This window comes from Ranitomeya imitator, chromosome 2 (assembly GCF_032444005.1).
Source record: "Ranitomeya imitator isolate aRanImi1 chromosome 2, aRanImi1.pri, whole genome shotgun sequence".
In the NCBI taxonomy this organism is placed as follows: Eukaryota; Metazoa; Chordata; class Amphibia; order Anura; family Dendrobatidae; genus Ranitomeya; species Ranitomeya imitator.
This window is the reverse complement of record NC_091283.1, coordinates 118,352,003-118,376,060: the sequence shown is the minus strand read 5'-3', so window position 1 is coordinate 118,376,060 and position 24,058 is coordinate 118,352,003. Positions and strand designations below refer to the sequence as shown.

At 44.7% G+C, this 24,058-nt stretch overlaps 2 protein-coding genes across 7 annotated transcripts in view; both read right to left on the bottom strand.

The window, feature by feature from the left end:
* The window catches only part of TENM1 (teneurin transmembrane protein 1), a 1,319,573-nt gene that overhangs the window by 561,329 nt on the left and 734,186 nt on the right, over positions 1-24,058 (bottom strand). The window lies entirely within an intron of this gene.
* LOC138662057 (uncharacterized) lies at positions 21,861-23,471 on the bottom strand. The gene is made up of 2 exons (XM_069747179.1): positions 23,036-23,471; positions 21,861-22,884 (listed from the first exon to the last, which is right to left on the bottom strand). The coding sequence occupies exons 1-2, from the start codon at positions 23,380-23,382 to the stop codon at positions 21,999-22,001; spliced, it is 1,233 nt and encodes a 410-aa protein (XP_069603280.1). The 5' UTR covers positions 23,383-23,471; the 3' UTR covers positions 21,861-21,998.

The following is a 24,058-nucleotide window of genomic DNA, read 5'->3' as shown; positions in this document are numbered from 1 at the left end:
ACCTCATCTTGGCATCTATTGAATTATGTGTAAAAGTGCTATGGAATATGTTGGCGCTATGAAAGTAAAAATGATGAATATGATAATTAAAGGGAGCCATCTCAGATAACTTCTGTTACAGGCAGTATAACAACTGGAATCTGATGGGTATAATGTGGGCACAGCTCTTCAGACTACTTCCCACAACTCTGACACTACATAGGACAAATAAAGGGTTAACGATTAATTTCGAGTATTTAAAGCTGGCAGGTCTTCTTTAAAGATTTAGTTGAATTTTAAGGTTACAAATTATTATTAATATTTGAATGATCGAATGATTTACATAGATTACTTAGGGAAGGACTCTTTAGTATGATCATTCACTTCATATGAACTAAGTAGAGTAGCAAAAAATAGGCTAAAAAAAGGAATAAACATTTAAATACGAAAGTCGAGGCTCTTTATCAAAGAATATTCATAACTTCAGATCATAGAAATGTTAAATTAATTACTTCCCTTGTTTTCCAAAACCATAGGTAATTTGTAGAAAACATTAGACAAGGTTCACTGTGTATTCAAATCAATATAGAGACAAGCGAAGCAGCTGTAGAAATCAAATTACCATTGCAAGCACAATGAACAACAATGTTTAGTCGAATGAGTGATGATCATATTAGTTAGTATCCATTATATAGTCACACAATCATAAGAATCGATCTACTGTATCACATTACAATAATCCAATACTTTGCTGTATGTGATCATTAATTAAGTGACACTATAAACTACATAACTGAACTGTCCTGCCCCTACCTGATCTTCATTTTAAGACTGTTATGCTCAGTGACGCCCAATCCATTGCTAACAGAATTACTTGCACACTAAAATGAGAAGGATAAACATGCTTGTGTAGACTCTAAGAGAAACCTTATTAATCAGTGGACTCGGAATTTTTCTCAAATTATATTTGGATTTCTGATTAAATAGGCTGACCACAGAGAAGTCAATTACGGTAAATAGGGTCAATTAATTAAATTAGGTCTCTAATTAAATAGGTTGACCACAGAGACCACAGGGACCATTCCCTTTTGAATTTAGGCTATGCATGGAAACAGGTAGGAAGAGATTCTTTGATTTTGTAATAAAATATTAGAATGGCAGGTGTCACAAATGGAAAATGGTCCATGGTTTATTCAGTGTGCTGGATCCATATCTGAGTTAGATGCTACAAGGATTGCAAAAACTGTTTAGCAAATATGAAAAAAAAAATTTTTTTTTCAGCTTTTCCTAACCATTAAACCATAAAGCATCGCAAGTTGTAACTTGAGATGAGAGAATATATTTAAGTGGAATTAAATTCTAATTGAATATTTTAAAAAATCCACAATTCGCAAAGTCAGATTTTTTAATTCACTTCTATGTGGATTCAGCAACATTGCATTTATTGATCACTATTTTCCTGAACCATAAAAAGGCAGTCAAGATGTTAAAAAGAAATCCCTCTTCTCCCTTGAGGCTCACCTCTCTGGCCCCTCTGCTCCTCATCATCACCTGTCTAGTACTTGTTGCATCTTCTTATATCCGCCACTAAATGCCGAATCTCCCAGCTGAATCCTGCAGCTCTAAAGGCCAGTTCACATTAAGCGACGCTGCAGCGATACCGACAACGATCCGGATCGCTGCAGCGTCGCTGTTTGGTCGCTGGAGAGCTGTCACACAGACCGCTCTCCAGCGACCAACGATGCCGGTAACCAGGGTAAACATCGGGTAACTAAGCGCAGGGCCGCGCTTAGTAACCCGATGTTTATCCTGGTTACCATGCTAAAAGTAAAAAAAAACAAACACTAGATACTTACCTACAGCCGTCTGTCCTCCAGCGCTGCGCTCTGCTTCTCTGCTCTCCTCCTGTACTGTCTGGGAGCCGGAAAGCAGAGCGGTGACGTCACCGCTCTGCTTTCCGGCTCACAGCCAGTACAGGAGGAGTGCAGAGCACAGCGCTGGAGGACAGACAGCGGTAGGTAAGTATCTAGTGTTTGTTTTTTTTTACTTTTAGCATGGTAACCAGGGTAAACATCGGGTTACTAAGCGCGGCCCTGCGCTTAGTTACCCGATGTTTACCCTGGTTACCAGTGAAGACATCGCTGGATCGGTGTCACACACGCCGATCCAGCGATGTCAGCGGGAAGTCCAGCGACGGAATAAAGTTCTGGACTTTATTCAGCGACCAACGATCTCCCAGCAGGGGCCTGATCGTTGGTCGCTGTCACACAGAACGATATCGTTAACGATATCGTTGCTACGTCACAAATAGCAACGATATCGTTAACAATATCGTTATGTGTGAAGGTACCTTAACTAGGCCCAGGATGGTTCTGCATTTACATGCAAGGTCACTGCATGATGTCATGTCATTATGACCTTCCACATTTGTGTGGAGATCCCAATGTATAACAAGGGACATTAAATTCATGGAGAATCATTTCTCTGTCACTTGAATTTCCCAGAAAAACGTGCATGAATAGATTCATTCTAATTTTGCATGATCTGCCCCCTCTGTTTCTACCTTGGTTACTGGTGATGCACGTTGACTTTCTGACATCCCTGTTTTACTCCTAGGACTGCACAGCCTGGTAGCTTAAAGTTAATTTTCCTGGCTTGTTAGAATTTCTCCCTACCATAAGCTCTATTTATTCCCTGAGTCTATAGTGAGCTATAGTTCTGGTTAATTTCAGTTGTTCCTCTTGTATTTACAAGTGCTTTTCACTAAATAAGAATATAATCAAAAAGTTAATTTATTTCAGTTCTTCAATACAAAAAGTGAAACTCGTATATTATATAGAGTCATTACAAACAGAGTGCTCTATTTCAAGTGTTTACTTCTGTTAATGTTGATGATTATGGCTTACAGCCAATGACAACCCAAAAAAACATCAACATTAACAGAAATAAATGCTTGAAATAGATCACTCTGTTTGTAATGACTATGTAATATATGAGTTTCACTTAGTGTATTGAAGAACTGAAATAAATTAACTTTTTGAGGATACTCTAATTTAGTGAGAAGCACTTGTAATTTGTTCTGCACTTGTTTTCTGATATTTCTTCTGTTTTTGTGAATGTGTCCCATGTCTTCCCGTCCGATACCAACCTGGCGACATGATCATTGCTGCAATCCCACACCACCTACCTTCAATTACTCGGAAGTGGCTCAACCCAGAGCCTATGTGTAAGTCCACATCCCTGCACAGGGGGTTTAAAAGTAAAAGTTATGTCTCACAAGGTACATTATTGTTGGAATATCCTGTATTAGCTCTTTTTAGAGTTGCCAGGGTATGAAAGCCAGAGCTGCGTGGGGCATGTCCTAACTGGCCATGTGAGCGGTCGCATAGAAGAGCGCTCCCACTGCTGAAAAGTGATTTAGTCTGTACAGACACCGCAGGCTGGGCTTTTCTGCTGCTTACCGGCTGGCTGAGGGTCGGGGGAGCTGCACGGTGTAGAGCAGTGGATCTGTCGGTGGAGGAGATAACTAGGCGACGGCAGAAGAATGCGGGAGCTGGCGATGCAGGAGCCAGTCAAGATGGCACCGAGGCCAGGGAGCAAGCTGATAAAGAAAATGCTACATGCCAGAGATGTATGGAAGTGGCCATGAAGCTCCAGCAGTATGCCAGAGTGGAGGCTGCGGAGGAGGCAGAGCAAGGAACCGGAGCTGGAGCTGATAAGGAGGAGGAGGAAACAGTCCTGGCTGCAAAGCATGAGGTACAGAGGGGGAAGGAGAGAGGCAGCATGGTGGGGGCAAAAAGGGGACCTGAAGGTTTGATGCAGGAAGAGGAGCCGACCCTGTTATGAAAGGCAATTCAGTACTACAATGGACATAGCGGTCAGAGCACATACAGTGATCTGACAATAACCCAAAATCATAGAACGAGCTCTGAGACGTGGGAACTCTGCAGACCGCAATCCCTAATCCTCTCCAAACAACACTAGAGGCAGCCGTGGATTGCGCCTAACTCTGCCTATGCAACTCGGCACAGCATGAGAAACTAACTAGCCTGAAGATAGAAAATAAGCCTACCTTGCCTCAGAGAAATACCCCAAAGGAAAAGGCAGCCCCCCACATATAATGACTGTGAGTTAAGATGAAAAGACAAACGTAGAGATGAAATAGATTCAGCAAAGTGAGGCCCGACTTTCTTAACAGATCGAGGATAGAAAAGGTAACTTTGCGGTCTACACAAAACCCTAAAGAAAACCACGCAAAGGGGGCAAAAAGACCCTCCGTACCGAACGGCACGGAGGTACACCCTTTGCGTCCCAGAGCTTCCAGCAACAAATTAGACAAGCTGGACAGAAAAAATAGCAAACAAATAGCAAAGAAGAACTTAGCTATGCAGAGCAGCAGGCCACAGGAATGATCCAGGGAAAAGCAAGTCCAACACTGGAACATTGACAGGAAGCCAGGATCAAAGCATTAGGTGGAGTTAAGTAGAGAAGCACCTAACGACCTCACCAGATCACCTGAGGGAGGAAACTCAAAAGCAGCAGTACCACTTCCCTCCACCAACAGAAGCTCACAGAGAGAATCAGCCGAAATACCACTTGTGGCCACAGGAGGAAGCTCTGCCACAGAATTCACAACAGTACCCCCCCCTTGAGGAGGGGTCACCGAACCCTCACCAGAGCCCCCAGGCCGACCAGGATGAGCCACATGAAAGGCACGAACAAGATCGGGAGCATGGACATCAGAGGCAAAAACCCAGGAATTATCTTCCTGAGCATAACCCTTCCATTTAACCAGATACTGGAGTTTCCGTCTAGAAACACGAGAATCCAAAATCTTCTCCACAATATACTCCAATTCCCCCTCCACCAAAACCGGGGCAGGAGGATCAACAGATGGAACCATAGGTGCCACGTATCTCCGCAACAATGACCTATGGAATACGTTATGTATGGAAAAAGAATCCGGAAGGGTCAGACGAAAAGACACAGGATTAAGAACCTCAGAAATCCTATACGGACCAATGAAACGAGGTTTAAACTTAGGAGAGGAAACCTTCATAGGAATATGACGAGAAGATAACCAAACCAGATCCCCAACAAGAAGTCGGAGACCCACACGGCGTCTGCGATTAGCGAAACGTTGAGCCTTCTCCTGGGACAAGGTCAAATTGTCCACTACATGAGTCCAAATCTGCTGCAACCTGTCCACCACAGTATCCACACCAGGACAGTCCGAAGACTCAACCTGTCCTGAAGAGAAACGAGGATGGAACCCAGAATTGCAGAAAAATGGCGAAACCAAGGTAGCCGAGCTGGCCCGATTATTAAGGGCGAACTCAGCCAAAGGCAAAAAGGACACCCAGTCGTCCTGATCGGCAGAAACAAAGCATCTCAGATATGTTATCAAGGTCTGATTGGTTCGTTCGGTCTGGCCATTAGTCTGAGGATGGAAAGCCGAGGAAAAAGACAAGTCAATGCCCATCCTACCACAAAAGGCTCGCCAAAACCTTGAAACAAACTGGGAACCTCTGTCAGAAACGATATTCTCTGGAATGCCATGTAAACGAGCCACATGCTGGAAGAACAATGGCACCAAATCAGAGGAGGAAGGCAATTTAGACAAGGGTACCAGATGGACCATCTTAGAAAAGCGATCACAGACCACCCAAATGACTGACATCTTTTGAGAAACGGGAAGATCAGAAATAAAATCCATAGAGATATGTGTCCAAGGCCTCTTCGGGACCGGCAAGGGCAAAAGCAACCCACTGGCACGAGAACAGCAGGGCTTAGCCCGAGCACAAATCCCACAGGACTGCACAAAAACACGCACATCCCGCGACAGAGACGGCCACCAAAAGGATCTAGCCACCAACTCTCTGGTACCAAAGATTCCAGGATGACCAGCCAACACCGAACAATGGACCTCAGAGATAACTTTATTGGTCCACCTATCAGGGACAAACAGTCTCTCCGCTGGACAACGATCAGGTTTATTACTCCTTCCTTGAGGATACCCGACGGCTCAGACAAACCCGGAGAGTCGGGCACAAAACTCCTAGACAGAGCATCCGCCTTCACATTTTTAGAGCCCGGAAGGTACGAAATCACAAAGTCAAAACGGGCAGAAAACAGCGACCAACGAGCCTGTCTAGGATTCAACTGCTTAGCAGACTCAAGATAAGTCAAGTTCTTATGATCAGTCAATACCACCACGCGATGCTTAGCTCCTTCAAGCCAATGACGCCACTCCTCGAATGCCCACTTCATGGCCAGCAACTCTCGGCTGCCCACATCATAATTTCGCTCAGCAGGCGAAAACTTCCTGGAAAAAAAAGCGCATGGCTTCATCACTGAGCAATCAGAACCTCTCTGCGACAAAACAGCCCCTGCTCCAATCTCAGAAGCATCAACCCCGACCTGGAACGGAAGAGAAACATCTGGTTGACACAACACAGGGGCAGAAGAAAAACGACGCTTCAACTCTTGAAAAGCTTCCACAGCAGCAGAAGACCAATTGACCAAATCAGCACCCTTCTTGGTCAAATCGGTCAATGGTTTGGCAATACTAGAAAAATTGCAGATGAAGCGACGATAAAAATTAGCAAAGCCCAGGAACTTTTGCAGACTTTTCAGAGATGTCAGCTGAGTCCAATCATGGATGGCTTGGACCTTAACAGGATCCATCTCGATAGTAGAAGGGGAAAAGATGAACCCCAAAAATGAAACCTTCTGCACACCAAAGAGACACTTTGATCCCTTCACAAACAAAGAATTAGCACGCAGGACCTGAAAAACTGTTCTGACCTGCTTCACATGAGACTCCCAATCATCCGAGAAGATCAAAATGTCATCCAAGTACACAATCAGGAATTTATCCAGGTACTCTCGGAAGATGTCATGCATAAAGGACTGAAATACTGATGGAGCATTGGCAAGTCCGAATGGCATCACTAGATACTCAAAATGACCCTCGGGCGTATTAAATGCAGTTTTCCATTCATCTCCTCGCCTGATTCGCACCAGATTATACGCACCACGAAGATCTATCTTGGTGAACCAACTAGCCCCCTTAATCCGAGCAAACAAATCAGATAACAATGGCAAGGGGTACTGAAATTTAACCGTGATCTTATTTAGAAGGCGGTAATCTATACAAGGTCTCAGCGAACCATCCTTCTTGGCTACAAAAAAGAACCCTGCTCCTAATGGTGACGATGACGGGCGAATATGCCCCTTCTCCAGGGATTCCTTCACATAACTGCGCATAGCGGCGTGCTCAGGCATGGATAAATTAAACAGTCGACCTTTTGGGAATTTACTACCAGGAATCAAATTGATAGCACAATCACAATCCCTATGCGGAGGTAGGGCATCGGACTTGGGCTCATCAAATACATCCCGGTAATCAGACAAGAACTCTGGAACCTCAGAAGGGGTGGATGACGAAATTGACAGAAATGGAACATCACCATGTACCCCCTGACAACCCCAGCTGGACACCGACATGGATTTCCAATCTAATACTGGATTATGGGCTTGTAGCCATGGCAACCCCAACACGACCACATCATGCAGATTATTCAACACCAGGAAGCGAATAACCTCCTGATGTGTAGGAGCCATGCACATGGTCAGCTGGGTCCAGTATTGAGGCTTATTCTTGGCCAAAGGCGTGGCATCAATTCCTCTCAATGGAATAGGACACTGCAAGGGCTCTAAGAGAAATTCACAACGCTTAGCATACTCCAAGTCCATCAAATTCAGGGCAGCGCCTGAATCCACAAATGCCATGACAGAATACGATGACAAAGAGCAGATCAAGGTAACGGACAGAAGAAATTTTGACTGTACCGTACCAATGGTGGCAGTCCTAGCAAACCGCTTAGTGCGCTTAGGACAATCAGAGATAGCATGAGTGGAATCACCACAGTAGAAACACAGCCCATTCAGACGTCTGTGTTCTTGTCGTTTAACTCTGGTCAAAGTCCTATCGCACTGCATAGGCTCAGGTTTAAGCTCAGGTAATACCGCCAAATGGTGCACAGATTTATGCTCACGCAAGCGTCGACCGATCTGAATGGCCAAAGACATAGACTCATTCAAACCAGCAGGCATAGGAAATCCCACCATGACATCCTTAAGGGCTTCAGAGAGACCCTTTCTGAACATAGCTGCCAGCGCAGATTCATTCCATTGAGTGAGCACGGACCACTTTCTAAATTTCTGACAATATACCTCACTCTAATGAGTGATTCATTACTTAAATTTAAGAGGGGACTGGATACCTTTCTGGAAAAGTATGATGTTACAGGGTATATACACTAGATTCCTTGATGGGGCGTTGATCCAGGGAACTAGTCTGATTGCCGTATGTGGAGTCGGGAAGGAATTTTTTTCCCCAATGTGGAGCTTACTCTTTGCCACATGGGTTTTTTTTGCCTTCCTCTGGATCAACATGTTAGGGCATGTTAGGTTAGGCTATGGGTTGAACTAGATGGACATATAGTCTTCCTTCAACCTTAATAACTATGTAACTATGTAACTATCTCATCCTGACCCTGACAAAGAGCCAGCAAATTTTTCTCTGCCTGATCCACTGAATTAGGTTCATCGTACAGCAATCCGAGCGCCAGGAAAAACGCATCGATATTACTCAATGCAGGATCTCCTGGCGCAAGAGAAAATGCCCAGTCCTGAGGGTCGCCGCGCAAAAAAGAAACAACAATCAAAACCTGTTGAACTGGATCACCAGAGGAGCGAGGTTTCAAGGCCAGAAATAATTTACAATTATTTTTGAAACTCAGAAACTTAGTTCTATCTCCAAAAAACAAATCAGGAATAGGAATTCTTGGTTCCAACATAGCTTTCTGATCAATATTGTCTTGAATCTTTTGTACTCTTGCCGAGAGCTGATCCACAAATGAAGACAGACTTCTAATGTCCATCGCTACACCTGTGTACTGAACCACCCAAATGTCTAGGGGAAAAAAAAGGCAAAACACAGTGCAAAGAAAAAAAAATGGTCTCAGAACTTCTTTTTTCCCTCTATTGAGAATCATTAGTACTTTAGGCTTCCTGTACTGTTATGAAAGGCAATTCAGTACTACAATGGACATAGCGGTCAGAGCACATACAGTGATCTGACAATAACCCAAAATCATAGAACGAGCTCTGAGACGTGGGAACTCTGCAGACCGCAATCCCTAATCCTCTCCAAACAACACTAGAGGCAGCCGTGGATTGCGCCTAACTCTGCCTATGCAACTCGGCACAGCATGAGAAACTAACTAGCCTGAAGATAGAAAATAAGCCTACCTTGCCTCAGAGAAATACCCCAAAGGAAAAGGCAGCCCCCCACATATAATGACTGTGAGTTAAGATGAAAAGACAAACGTAGAGATGAAATAGATTCAGCAAAGTGAGGCCCGACTTTCTTAACAGATCGAGGATAGAAAAGGTAACTTTGCGGTCTACACAAAACCCTAAAGAAAACCACGCAAAGGGGGCAAAAAGACCCTCCGTACCGAACGGCACGGAGGTACACCTTTTGCGTCCCAGAGCTTCCAGCAACAAATTAGACAAGCTGGACAGAAAAAATAGCAAACAAATAGCAAAGAAGAACTTAGCTATGCAGAGCAGCAGGCCACAGGAATGATCCAGGGAAAAGCAAGTCCAACACTGGAACATTGACAGGAAGCCAGGATCAAAGCATTAGGTGGAGTTAAGTAGAGAAGCACCTAACGACCTCACCAGATCACCTGAGGGAGGAAACTCAAAAGCAGCAGTACCACTTCCCTCCACCAACAGAAGCTCACAGAGAGAATCAGCCGAAATACCACTTGTGGCCACAGGAGGAAGCTCTGCCACAGAATTCACAACAGTACCCCCCCCTTGAGGAGGGGTCACCGAACCCTCACCAGAGCCCCCAGGCCGACCAGGATGAGCCACATGAAAGGCACGAACAAGATCGGGAGCATGGACATCAGAGGCAAAAACCCAGGAATTATCTTCCTGAGCATAACCCTTCCATTTAACCAGATACTGGAGTTTCCGTCTAGAAACACGAGAATCCAAAATCTTCTCCACAATATACTCCAATTCCCCCTCCACCAAAACCGGGGCAGGAGGATCAACAGATGGAACCATAGGTGCCACGTATCTCCGCAACAATGACCTATGGAATACGTTATGTATGGAAAAAGAATCCGGAAGGGTCAGACGAAAAGACACAGGATTAAGAACCTCAGAAATCCTATACGGACCAATGAAACGAGGTTTAAACTTAGGAGAGGAAACCTTCATAGGAATATGACGAGAAGATAACCAAACCAGATCCCCAACAAGAAGTCGGAGACCCACACGGCGTCTGCGATTAGCGAAACATTGAGCCTTCTCCTGGGACAAGGTCAAATTGTCCACTACATGAGTCCAAATCTGCTGCAACCTGTCCACCACAGTATCCACACCAGGACAGTCCGAAGACTCAACCTGTCCTGAAGAGAAACGAGGATGGAACCCAGAATTGCAGAAAAATGGCGAAACCAAGGTAGCCGAGCTGGCCCGATTATTAAGGGCGAACTCAGCCAAAGGCAAAAAGGACACCCAGTCGTCCTGATCGGCAGAAACAAAGCATCTCAGATATGTTATCAAGGTCTGATTGGTTCGTTCGGTCTGGCCATTAGTCTGAGGATGGAAAGCCGAGGAAAAAGACAAGTCAATGCCCATCCTACCACAAAAGGCTCGCCAAAACCTTGAAACAAACTGGGAACCTCTGTCAGAAACGATATTCTCTGGAATGCCATGTAAACGAGCCACATGCTGGAAGAACAATGGCACCAAATCAGAGGAGGAAGGCAATTTAGACAAGGGTACCAAATGGACCATCTTAGAAAAGCGATCACAGACCACCCAAATGACTGACATCTTTTGAGAAACGGGAAGATCAGAAATAAAATCCATAGAGATATGTGTCCAAGGCCTCTTCGGGACCGGCAAGGGCAAAAGCAACCCACTGGCACGAGAACAGCAGGGCTTAGCCCGAGCACAAATCCCACAGGACTGCACAAAAACACGCACATCCCGCGACAGAGACGGCCACCAAAAGGATCTAGCCACCAACTCTCTGGTACCAAAGATTCCAGGATGACCAGCCAACACCGAACAATGGACCTCAGAGATAACTTTATTGGTCCACCTATCAGGGACAAACAGTCTCTCCGCTGGACAACGATCAGGTTTATTACTCCTTCCTTGAGGATACCCGACGGCTCAGACAAACCCGGAGAGTCGGGCACAAAACTCCTAGACAGAGCATCCGCCTTCACATTTTTAGAGCCCGGAAGGTACGAAATCACAAAGTCAAAACGGGCAGAAAACAGCGACCAACGAGCCTGTCTAGGATTCAACTGCTTAGCAGACTCAAGATAAGTCAAGTTCTTATGATCAGTCAATACCACCACGCGATGCTTAGCTGCTTCAAGCCAATGACGCCACTCCTCGAATGCCCACTTCATGGCCAGCAACTCTCGGCTGCCCACATCATAATTTCGCTCAGCAGGCGAAAACTTCCTGGAAAAAAAAGCGCATGGCTTCATCACTGAGCAATCAGAACCTCTCTGCGACAAAACAGCCCCTGCTCCAATCTCAGAAGCATCAACCCCGACCTGGAACGGAAGAGAAACATCTGGTTGACACAACACAGGGGCAGAAGAAAAACGACGCTTCAACTCTTGAAAAGCTTCCACAGCAGCAGAAGACCAATTGACCAAATCAGCACCCTTCTTGGTCAAATCGGTCAATGGTTTGGCAATACTAGAAAAATTGCAGATGAAGCGACGATAAAAATTAGCAAAGCCCAGGAACTTTTGCAGACTTTTCAGAGATGTCAGCTGAGTCCAATCATGGATGGCTTGGACCTTAACAGGATCCATCTCGATAGTAGAAGGGGAAAAGATGAACCCCAAAAATGAAACCTTCTGCACACCAAAGAGACACTTTGATCCCTTCACAAACAAAGAATTAGCACGCAGGACCTGAAAAACTGTTCTGACCTGCTTCACATGAGACTCCCAATCATCCGAGAAGATCAAAATGTCATCCAAGTACACAATCAGGAATTTATCCAGGTACTCTCGGAAGATGTCATGCATAAAGGACTGAAACACTGATGGAGCATTGGCAAGTCCGAATGGCATCACTAGATACTCAAAATGACCCTCGGGCGTATTAAATGCAGTTTTCCATTCATCTCCTCGCCTGATTCGCACCAGATTATACGCACCACGAAGATCTATCTTGGTGAACCAACTAGCCCCCTTAATCCGAGCAAACAAATCAGATAACAATGGCAAGGGGTACTGAAATTTAACCGTGATCTTATTTAGAAGGCGGTAATCTATACAAGGTCTCAGCGAACCATCCTTCTTGGCTACAAAAAAGAACCCTGCTCCTAATGGTGACGATGACGGGCGAATATGCCCCTTCTCCAGGGATTCCTTCACATAACTGCGCATAGCGGCGTGCTCAGGCACGGATAAATTAAACAGTCGACCTTTTGGGAATTTACTACCAGGAATCAAATTGATAGCACAATCACAATCCCTATGCGGAGGTAGGGCATCGGACTTGGGCTCATCAAATACATCCCGGTAATCAGACAAGAACTCTGAAACCTCAGAAGGGGTGGATGACGAAATTGACAGAAATGGAACATCACCATGTACCCCCTGACAACCCCAGCTGGACACCGACATGGATTTCCAATCTAATACTGGATTATGGGCTTGTAGCCATGGCAACCCCAACACGACCACATCATGCAGATTATTCAACACCAGGAAGCGAATAACCTCCTGATGTGCAGGAGCCATGCACATGGTCAGCTGGGTCCAGTATTGAGGCTTATTCTTGGCCAAAGGCGTGGCATCAATTCCTCTCAATGGAATAGGACACTGCAAGGGCTCTTAGAGAAATTCACAACGCTTAGCATACTCCAAGTCCATCAAATTCAGGGCAGCGCCTGAATCCACAAATGCCATGACAGAATACGATGACAAAGAGCAGATCAAGGTAACGGACAGAAGAAATTTTGACTGTACCGTACCAATGGTGGCAGTCCTAGCAAACCGCTTAGTGCGCTTAGGACAATCAGAGATAGCATGAGTGGAATCACCACAGTAGAAACACAGCCCATTCAGACGTCTGTGTTCTTGTCGTTTAACTCTGGTCAAAGTCCTATCGCACTGCATAGGCTCAGGTTTAAGCTCAGGTAATACCGCCAAATGGTGCACAGATTTATGCTCACGCAAGCGTCGACCGATCTGAATGGCCAAAGACATAGACTCATTCAAACCAGCAGGCATAGGAAATCCCACCATGACATCCTTAAGGGCTTCAGAGAGACCCTTTCTGAACATAGCTGCCAGCGCAGATTCATTCCATTGAGTGAGCACGGACCACTTTCTAAATTTCTGACAATATACCTCACTCTAATGAGTGATTCATTACTTAAATTTAAGAGGGGACTGGATACCTTTCTGGAAAAGTATGATGTTACAGGGTATATACACTAGATTCCTTGATAGGGCGTTGATCCAGGGAACTAGTCTGATTGCCGTATGTGGAGTCGGGAAGGAATTTTTTTCCCCAATGTGGAGCTTACTCTTTGCCACATGGTTTTTTTTGCCTTCCTCTGGATCAACATGTTAGGGCATGTTAGGTTAGGCTATGGGTTGAACTAGATGGACATATAGTCTTCCTTCAACCTTAATAACTATGTAACTATGTAACTATCTCATCCTGACCCTGACAAAGAGCCAGCAAATTTTTCTCTGCCTGATCCACTGAATTAGGTTCATCGTACAGCAATCCGAGCGCCAGGAAAAACGCATCGATATTACTCAATGCAGGATCTCCTGGCGCAAGAGAAAATGCCCAGTCCTGAGGGTCGCCGCGCAAAAAAGAAACAACAATCAAAACCTGTTGAACTGGATCACCAGAGGAGCGAGGTTTCAAGGCCAGAAATAATTTACAATTATTTTTGAAACTCAGAAACTTAGTTCTATCTCCAAAAAACAAATCAGGAATAGGAATTCTTGGTTCCAACATAGCTTTCTGATCAATATTGTCTTGAATCTTTTGTACTCTTGCCGAGAGCTGATCCACAAATGAAGACAGACTTCTAATGTCCATCGCTACACCTGTGTACTGAACCACCCAAATGTCTAGGGGAAAAAAAAGGCAAAACACAGTGCAAAGAAAAAAAAATGGTCTCAGAACTTCTTTTTTCCCTCTATTGAGAATCATTAGTACTTTAGGCTTCCTGTACTGTTATGAAAGGCAATTCAGTACTACAATGGACATAGCGGTCAGAGCACATACAGTGATCTGACAATAACCCAAAATCATAGAACGAGCTCTGAGACGTGGGAACTCTGCAGACCGCAATCCCTAATCCTCTCCAAACAACACTAGAGGCAGCCGTGGATTGCGCCTAACTCTGCCTATGCAACTCGGCACAGCCTGAGAAACTAACTAGCCTGAAGATAGAAAATAAGCCTACCTTGCCTCAGAGAAATACCCCAAAGGAAAAGGCAGCCCCACACATATAATGACTGTGAGTTAAGATGAAAAGACAAACGTAGAGATGAAATAGATTCAGCAAAGTGAGGCCCGACTTTCTTAACAGATCGAGGATAGAAAAGGTAACTTTGCGGTCTACACAAAACCCTAAAGAAAACCACGCAAAGGGGGCAAAAAGACCCTCCGTACCGAACTAACGGCACGGAGGTACACCCTTTGCGTCCCAGAGCTTCCAGCAACAAATTAGACAAGCTGGACAGAAAAAATAGCAAACAAATAGCAAAGAAGAACTTAGCTATGCAGAGCAGCAGGCCACAGGAATGATCCAGGGAAAAGCAAGTCCAACACTGGAACATTGACAGGAAGCCAGGATCAAAGCATTAGGTGGAGTTAAGTAGAGAAGCACCTAACGACCTCACCAGATCACCTGAGGGAGGAAACTCAGAAGCAGCAGTACCACTTCCCTCCACCAACAGAAGCTCACAGAGAGAATAATCTTTATTTTTTTTATATTATAATCTTTATTTTTATATAGCGCTAACATATTCCGCAGCGCTTTACAGTTTTGCACACATTATCATCACTGTCCCCGATGGGGCTCACAATCTAGAATCCCTATCAGTATGTCTTTGGAATGTGGGAGGAAACCGGAGTGCCCGGAGGAAACCCACGCAAACATGGAGAGAACATACAAACTCTTTGCAGATGTTGTCCTGGATGGGATTAGAACCCAGGACCCCAGCGCTGCAAGGCTGCTGTGCTAACCACTGCGCCACCGTGCCGAATCAGCCGAAATACCACTTGTGACCACAGGAGGGAGCTCTGCCACAGAATTCACAACACGACCCTCAGAGATGTTGTTGCGTTGATTTCCTCGTGCCAGCAATCCCTGAATTCCCTGGCCCTGCAAATGAAGGAGGTAAAAGGGGACACAGCACAAATTAATGCAGCCCTGCAAAAGATGGACAGACGTATGGGAGTGGTGGAGGAGAGGGTGAACACGGCAGAAGACCACATAGTTAAACTGCAAAAAGCTGAGAAAAAGTTCGCCCAAGCAATATCAGAGCTCGCTGCCAAAAATGAGGATCTGGAAAATAGATCCAGAAGGAATAATATATGTATAGTGGGGCTGCCAGAAAAGACTGAGGGGAGAAACCCCACAGTTTGTTGAAAGCTGGTTGCTGGAGGAAATTGGGGGCACAGTGCTGACAAAAGTTTTTGCTGTTGAAAGAGCTCATAGGGTCCCGCCGCAGCCCCCTGCCCGAGAAGCGATTCCCCGTACCATGCTTGCCAAAATACTGAACTACATGGACATAGACATTATCCTCAGAAAGGCTAGAGAAAAGGAGGATCTGACGGCTGGAGGTCAAAAGATTGCCATCTACCCGGATTATTCTGCTGCAGTTCAGAAACAACGGATGAAGTTCACTGGGGTCAAGAGACAACTGAGGGAACTGGGAGTGCAATACTCTATGTTGTTCCCCACAAAGCTGAGAGTGGTTGCTTTTGATAAGACCCACTTTTTCCTGACACCAGAGGACGCTACCCAGTGGATTGATACTAACGCTAAAAGACTTAAGGGAATAGGCGATTGACATTTTGTGGGGATGAAGATGGGAGTTATTTCTCTGTCGCTGGAGAAGGGATCTGCGCTTAATAGCATATTTGCTAGATGGTTGAGCAATTGTTGAGGATTGTACTAGGCCATATTGAGGTTCGGCTGAAGGGGGCAGCAACGGTTAATAAATATGGGGGAGGAGGGTTCTGCTGGGTACTGCAAGTTTGGTTTGAAGTTTCTCTAAATGTGTTTATAAGGCTACGTTCACATTAGCGTCATGCGACGCAGCGTCGCCGACGCACGGCAACGCATGCGTCATGCGCCCCTATCTTTATCATTGGGGACGCATGCGTTGCGTTGTCGTGCGTTTTCGGTAAAACGCACGACGCATGCGTCGTTTCACCGCACCTGGGTGGCGTCGAAGACGCTACATGTAGCATTTTTGTAGCGTCGAAAAAACGCGTGCGTCGCACTTGCGTCGCTCGTGCGTCGTCAATGTGTTACAATTTCCCATTGAAACGTATTGACGACACACTTGCGTCGCGGGTGTGCGTTTTGCGTGCGTTGTGCGGCGCATGCGTCGTTAGATAAAAAGAAACAAAAAAGTGTCTAGACAGTGTCTAGACAGTGCAAACAGTGAGAAAAACATCCCCCATATATAAAGAAAATGTTGGATTGTTTGTCACTTCTGCTGCAGGCTACACTACAGAGTACATCTACTCCTACTACAGTCTTTTCATCCGCTGTCCTGAGATGTAAGTATAGAATGATTCTCTGCATTTTCAACATGTTTTTTAAAATTATTTTTGCAAGTTGTGTTTTATATTCTGCATTGTGGTTAAAGATATTGTGGTATTTTTAGTCTGGTTGTGATTTATAGCGTTGTATAGGATGGCGTTTCATTGTCTGCGGCCTTGATTATTGTTCTTTCCAGGATAGATTTTTCGTTTCCATTTTTTGGTTTGGGGGTGTTTTTTGAATTCAGTTGTGATGTTTTCTTGCGTTATATGATGGCGTTTAATAGTCTCCGGCCCTGTCGGTTTTATTGTTAAGTATGGTAGTATAGAATGATTCTGCGCCCTTTTATTACATTTATTAATTTTTTATTGCAAGATGTGTATTATGTTCAGCACTGTGGTTGTGTAAAGACATCGTTGTATGTTTATGGTTGTGATGTATGGCGTTGTATGCCCTTTTATTGTCTCCGGCCCTGTCTGTTTTATTGTAAAGTACGGTGTGTTATTAATGTTTATGCCCTTAATTTTTGGGTGTTGTTACTTCCAAAAAAAATATTGTGTTTTTTGTGTTGCTCCGTGCATTCTGTACTTTTTAAAAAAAAACAAAAAACCTTTTTTGTGATTACTACATTGGGTCTGTTGTAGATTAGTTTTCTTATCTTTAGGCTTTTGTACTCTGCCATTGGGTTGTCTCTGCCATTGTTTCTTTAATTTAATCAATGTGGCAGTGTTGTTTGCTCAGCGTTAGTTCAGTTGGAGTGCAATGTTTTTTGTGGTTTAAATGACTTTTTTGGTTTGTTTTATTTATTGCTGGAGTGTGCATAGGAGGATAGTATCAATGTTATTTTGTTCTTTATTTCAGATTTGCATTATTAGTCATGGCCAGTGGCAGTGATTCCAGCAATACCCCAACGCTGAGGAGTCCGGTGAGTCCATGATCTACTATTGCTTACTATATTCGCTGTCATTTGTAGATGGGTCACTCAACTTTTTGGTAAACTATTTTGCAGGCTTCTTCAAGTGAGGAGGAGGACCAGGAGGAAGAGAGGGAGCAGCAGCAGGGACCACGGGGCCAAGCTGTGGTTGCAGGACGGAGCGTAAGTATTTCTTTCAAACCTATTATTTTTTTATTTTTTTATTTTTTGCGGGTATGGGGGGTGGTGGGAGGTTGTGGTGTTGTGTGTAGTAGGTGGCGGTGGAGGAGGTAGGGACAATTTTTTTTACCTTTCAAACATTAATATTTTCTATTTTTTTTTAGGTTTCACAACGGGCCCTGGATGAGCCACTTAATATCGACCTTATGGTGGCATCAATAGAAGCACGGGGCCCGTTGTGGGACAGCCGTGACCCCCAGCACGCGGACCAGGGCATATTGCGGCGTCTGTGGTTGGAGGTGGCACAAACGCTGTGGGATGGCTTCGACAGCGCTTCCTCCAAGGCTAAAGCTAGTTTCCGTAAGTATTTCCAAAATGCTGCTGTGACCCATCATGCCAGGATTACACAACCATCTGTGATGTCTTCTATTGGGATTGCACACGGTTGCGTAATCGTTTTCAATATATTATCTAAAACCTTTTTTATTTTTTATTTTTAATACACAGTTAAACAATTGAAGACCAGATGGCGCTCCATGAAGGACCGCTTCCGGAGGGGCCTGAAAAAGGAGGGACAGACTCGTAGTGGTGCTGCCGCTTCAAGGACCTCGGTGTACAAGTATAACCGTATACTGCAGTTCTTGCGACCGGTCCTTGAAAGCAGAGAGTAAGTATAGTACCTATGCACACACCTAGTTTTTACAACATGCATATTCACATACTACATTCCAGCCACGTTGCTTATTGCCCAGCCATTTATTTTGGCAAGTCCCAAGTATAGAAATGAAGAAAAAAAGGCAAGTTCACCGAGGTGTGAAAAGTAAAAAATACATACTTTTATCCACTTCAATCATAAGCAGAGGATGAAACATCAGCACAATACAATAGACACTATCTACGCGTTTCAGGTGACAGGGAACATCAGACCTGAAACGCGTAGATAGTGTTTTTATTGTATTGTGCAGATGTTTCATCCTCTGCTTTTGATTAAAGTGAATTTTGTTTTTACTTTTCACACCTCGTTGACCTTGAATTTGTAATTCATTTCTGGTCTTCTCACACTTGACACAGCGGCTCCCTTCTGGGATTACAACAATGGTGAGCTTGACTTTTAGCAATTTCACTAAAATCTGAAGTATACATAAAAATAGTAGATTGGCCAAGCCCAGCCAATATTTAATAGTGGAGTAGTATAGTGGCTATACATGTGTATCCACGATTTTTTATACACAAAAAAGTAAAATATAATAGATACGGCATACCTTCTACTGCAAAGCAGGTTCCCATGGTTGCTCAGCTCGCAGGACCTGTGATGACGTCTCGGTCACATGACCGCGACGTCATGGCAGTTCCAACGTAAGCATAATTGTCTGGCGTTGCAAACCACAACCATGGGTGACTATTTAGAAATAAATAAATACCTTTTTTTTTAATATTGATGGTGCATATGCAGTGTCAATATTAAAATTAGTTTAATATTCATGGCGGCAATGGATACCTGGCGGTAAAGTTTAATGACGCATGTGAAATGTGATATTTTGTATACTAATGGTTTCCTTATGTTTTCACAGAACACACAGCAGCACCCGCGAGACTGTCCGACCCTCAAGAGCGGTCCTTTGTGAAGCGCCATCTGAACAGTCGCAGCCATCCCACAGCGAGAGCAGGTCTGCACCAACACAATCTGGCGAACCGGCAGCCGGTCCATCAGATGTTCCCCTGGCCGAGGCCTCTGTCGCTCCTTCCTTCGGGTCTTCCCGACAGCGTCAGCGGGCCTCGGACAGGGCGCCCATGTCCGAATTTTTACATCTGAGCACCGTATTTCAGAATGGTTTCAAGGCGCTGTGCGATAAAATGTGCAATATCGAACGGCGTCTTGAAAACATCGAAACGGATCTCTCGAGGCCGGCCAAACATTTTTTTACTGCCATTCACAACGGCATGGTTGAACATCTTACGCCGGAACTCCAGATTTCGTTCATGCAGGGCTGCAACAATTTATATGTCAGTGCTCTGCAGCAGGCTCGGGTCATGCAGTCAGCGACAAATATGCCCGCAGTACCATCGCTGGCTGCCATGACTCCGACTCCTGCTGCAGAGCACCACCACAGAGCTCCGCGTGCCGAGGGCCACCGCCACCGCCACCGCCACCACAGAACAGAGCCCCAAAGTTCTGAGCCTGACAGGCCTTCAAGGGGACACAGACGGGAAGCCGACCCCCACCCAGAGGGAGAGAGGAGGAAAAAGAAGAAGAAGACGACGACGACAACAAGCACTATGTCCTTGGCTATGGCTGCTCCCAAAAGTACCACCCGAAAACACCCCGGGTCGACCCGGAGCACACCAAGTACCCAGGCTGGGTCTACACGGAGTACACCCAGTACCCAGCCTGGGTCAACAAGGAGTACACCATCAACACAGCCTGGGTCGACCCGGAGCCGGAGTAGCCAGCCAAGGACACTGGTCGTCCCTCCTCCTCCCTCACCTGCTACTTTCCACGTCTCGCCACCATCCACTGACTGGATTGATGTCGGCATCCCGTCTAGTGTCATAGAGTATGCTGCTTCCTCCCCCTCGTCCTCCTCCTCGGTCTCCTTAACACCCCAAAAAACTGTGGGATATGAATCCCCTTTTGTTGCGGATATTGGTACCCCATAAAAACATTTTCCCCAATTTTATTTTTGGACCCTAAATAAATTTGTTATATTTTTTCAAAAAAAATTTGGTTTTTATTGTCTCAAATAAAGTTTGCACCAAATCACACCTTGCGCCGTAAACACAAATCTTGTCTTTGTAACACCTGATGTGCAATGTGTGACAATATTGTATCAATTTTTTTTTTCCTTTTTTTATAGGGCTGTCGCTCATTGTACTCAGATGTTACAAACACAAACAGCATTGCTCAATATGTCAAGTTTACAATGTACCATCACACAACGATTTCAGTATAGATAAAGTTGGTTTTTTATGTGTAACCAACGTTATCTTTTCTGAAATCGTAAAACGATTGAGCCCCTGCTGTGAGTTTTTTGGTGTCAGCGAATGATTTGGAATTTTTTTTGGGTAACTGATCAGACGCTGTCATTGTTGGATCGGCGAGTTAGACACCGATCCAGCGATGTCTTTGTTTTAAACAAGGGAATATTGGGTTTACTAGTGCACTGTTTTAAACACTCAAATAAAAAGTGAACAATACCCCACAAATATTAAAAGGTGTCTACCACGTCCCTCGCCGTCATCTTTCCGCACTGACACTGTGATTACCGCCCGTAAAGCTGAGCACACCGTTGACTTAATAATAAACGCTGTGCTGTGCTTTAGGGCTGCCACAGTACGGGAAGTTGACGGCGATGGACGTTTCACACACCGGAGTGTAAGGTTTTTTTGTAATTTTTAAAATAACATTTACAATGGTAAACATCGTGAGTGTGGCAAAGCGCTTTTACCCAGATTACACGGGACTTGCTCTTTTTTGGTCGCTGGAGAGCTGTCTGTGTGACAGCTCTCCAGCAACCACGCGACAACTAAACAACGATCTCGATCCAGTCGTATCACTGGTCGGTATCGTTGTATAATACTTTTATTAATGTACCTTAAGATTATTGGTCAGGTGAGGTGGAAGCAATGTTCAGTGTCGCCACTATTTTACTCTGGACAAATTCTAGCATCCTGAGTACAATAGTGTTAACTCTGTAGAGTTTTGCAAACATGATCGTCTCCCTCCTTGTCAAGCCAGGTTCCATATGCAAATAGTCTGCAGGATTAAAAATGGTTGACAAGGTGGGAGCCGATTATGTTATTATACGTCAAAACTATGGAACACACAAATTTTGTGTGACACACATTACTTTCAAAATTGGATTTTACAATTCTATTACTATGAAAAAACGTATGGGAGATTTGTTTGGTGAAAACGGAAAGGCACAAGAACTTTATTTCAAAACACAACGCATTAGAAAATCAGGGGACATTATAACAATAACCAAACATAGGATGGTTAAATGACATGGACTACACGGTGTTTACATGACATCATAACACGAAGAATTAAACCATTTGATCTTGCCATGAAACACGGCCAACATCAGAAACAAAGTATGCAGCAAATTGGTCCCTCATATGAGCAATCTCCAAAGTTGTCCGCAGAGGATGAGCTTGGTAATCAGGCAATGGATTTGGTATGGGTTCATCAAGTTCCACGTTGACTCTCTCTTTATCAATAATAAAATTGTGGAGAACCACACACGCCTTCACCACCTCATCCACTGTCTCAATTTTCAAATTTATGGCGGATCCTAAGATACACCATTTGGAGACCAGGATGCCAAAGGCGCACTCCACAGCTCTTCTGGCCCTGGACAGTCTGTAATTAAATATAGTTTTGGTGCGGTCCAACCCACGACTTGAGTAAGGTTTAAGTAGGTTGCCACTCATTTGAAAAGCCTCATCACCAACAACAACAAATGGCAGGGCCGGGCCGTCGGTGTTGGGAAGAGGTCGTGGCTGGGGGAAATTAAAATTGTTATTGTACAATCTTCGGCCCATATCAGACTCCTTAAATGTCCGTGAATCATTTGCACGACCAAAAGCTCCAATGTCCACAGCGAGAAACCTGCAGTCCGCACCTGCAATTGCCATCAGCACGGTGGAAAAGTATTTTTTATAATTATAAAAAAGAGATCCACTTCTTGAAGGCTTGGTAATCCTAATGTGCTTCCCATCCACGGCTCCAATACAGTTAGGGAAAGAACACACTTGTTCAAATTTTTGGGCGTTGGCAAGCCATATTTCTCTTGTAGGGATGGGTAAAAATTCCTCCCGGAGGTTGTCCCACAATGCGCGGCAAGTGTCGGCAATAATACCCGACAGTGTTGAGACTCCAATCCGAAACTGGAAATGCAGTGATCTCAATGTCTCTCCGGTAGCCAGGAAACTGACAAGAAGATAAATAAATAAATATAATTAATTAAATTGGTATGAAAGAATTTTTCATTTTTAATTACAATCCCCCACCCCACAAAAACAAAACACGTTACTTTAAAAAATGGCAAGAACATATAAATCCTTCACATTCCATTACGTACCGTAGAGTCACCAGCAGACGTTCCTCGGGGGAAATCGATTTACGGAGCTGCGTGTCCTGCCTGGAAATGGTTCCTTCCACCAGACGCAGCAGATATCGGAAGCTGTCTTTTGACATCCTGGTGTATTCGAAGTATTTGTCCTGGTTCTCATTTAATTCGCCAAACAGACAATGGTAGGCTCCACGACTCTCTCGGACTTCCACTATAGGGTGTAGCCAAAAACGCCGACGACTCCTTCTCCGTAGTTTGTCTCTTCTCCTCTGTTCATGACAGGCAAAAGCATAAGCTATAGCAAGGGCTAATTCCAGCTGAAAAGTGAGGTAGATACTCTCCATGGGACGATCCATCTTGATGCTCTATGGTTGGAAATAATGTATGCCGGGGTATATATACCACTATTACATTAATACCCACCCCCATCTACCCATTGGTGGCATTATCGATTGTCTAGACGCTAAACCCACCCTCTTCTATTCATTGGTGGTGTTATCTAGTGTCTAGACACTAAATTGTGTGTAAAGATCTAATCAGTGTTTGACAACGCATGCGTCGTAAAACGCTGCATTTTTTGTAAAAACGCAACAAAAACGCACCAAAAACGCTGCGTTTTACGACGCATCCGTCCGACGCTTGCGTCAAAAAAGGTGCGTTTTTGCGTGCGTTTCCAATGCGTCGTGCGTTGCGTCGGCGACGCTGCGTCGCATGACGCTAATGTGAACGTAGCCTAAGTTGGATTGTTCTGAAAACAAAAATTGTGGGAAATTCTGTTGGTCACGGCAGCAGGAGGCGAGTGGAGAGGGTAAGGCAAGGGACAGTGTTCGCAATGGGCGGTGGAGCCCCACTCTTGATAAGAGGTAGAATGTGTGGTATTGGATGGGTTAGGGGGGTAAGTTTGGGGTTGATAGGGGGGTGGGAGGGATTAGACAGCTCAAATTTGGAAAGGAGGTTGCTATGAAGGATGATGAGCCACATGATGAGGGGCCACACTAAAATATTGAGTTGGAATGTGAGAGGCCTTGCGTA

Bases quoted from the DNA above. Each gene is read 5' to 3' on its own strand.
- LOC138662057 (XM_069747179.1), bottom strand. From the start codon at position 23,382: ATGGATCGTCCCATGGAGAGTATCTACCTCACTTTTCAGCTGGAATTA. The intron at 22,885-23,035 runs GTACGTAATGGA...TCTTCTTGTCAG, and splicing joins CGTCTGCTGGTGACTCTACG to TTTCCTGGCTACCGGAGAGA.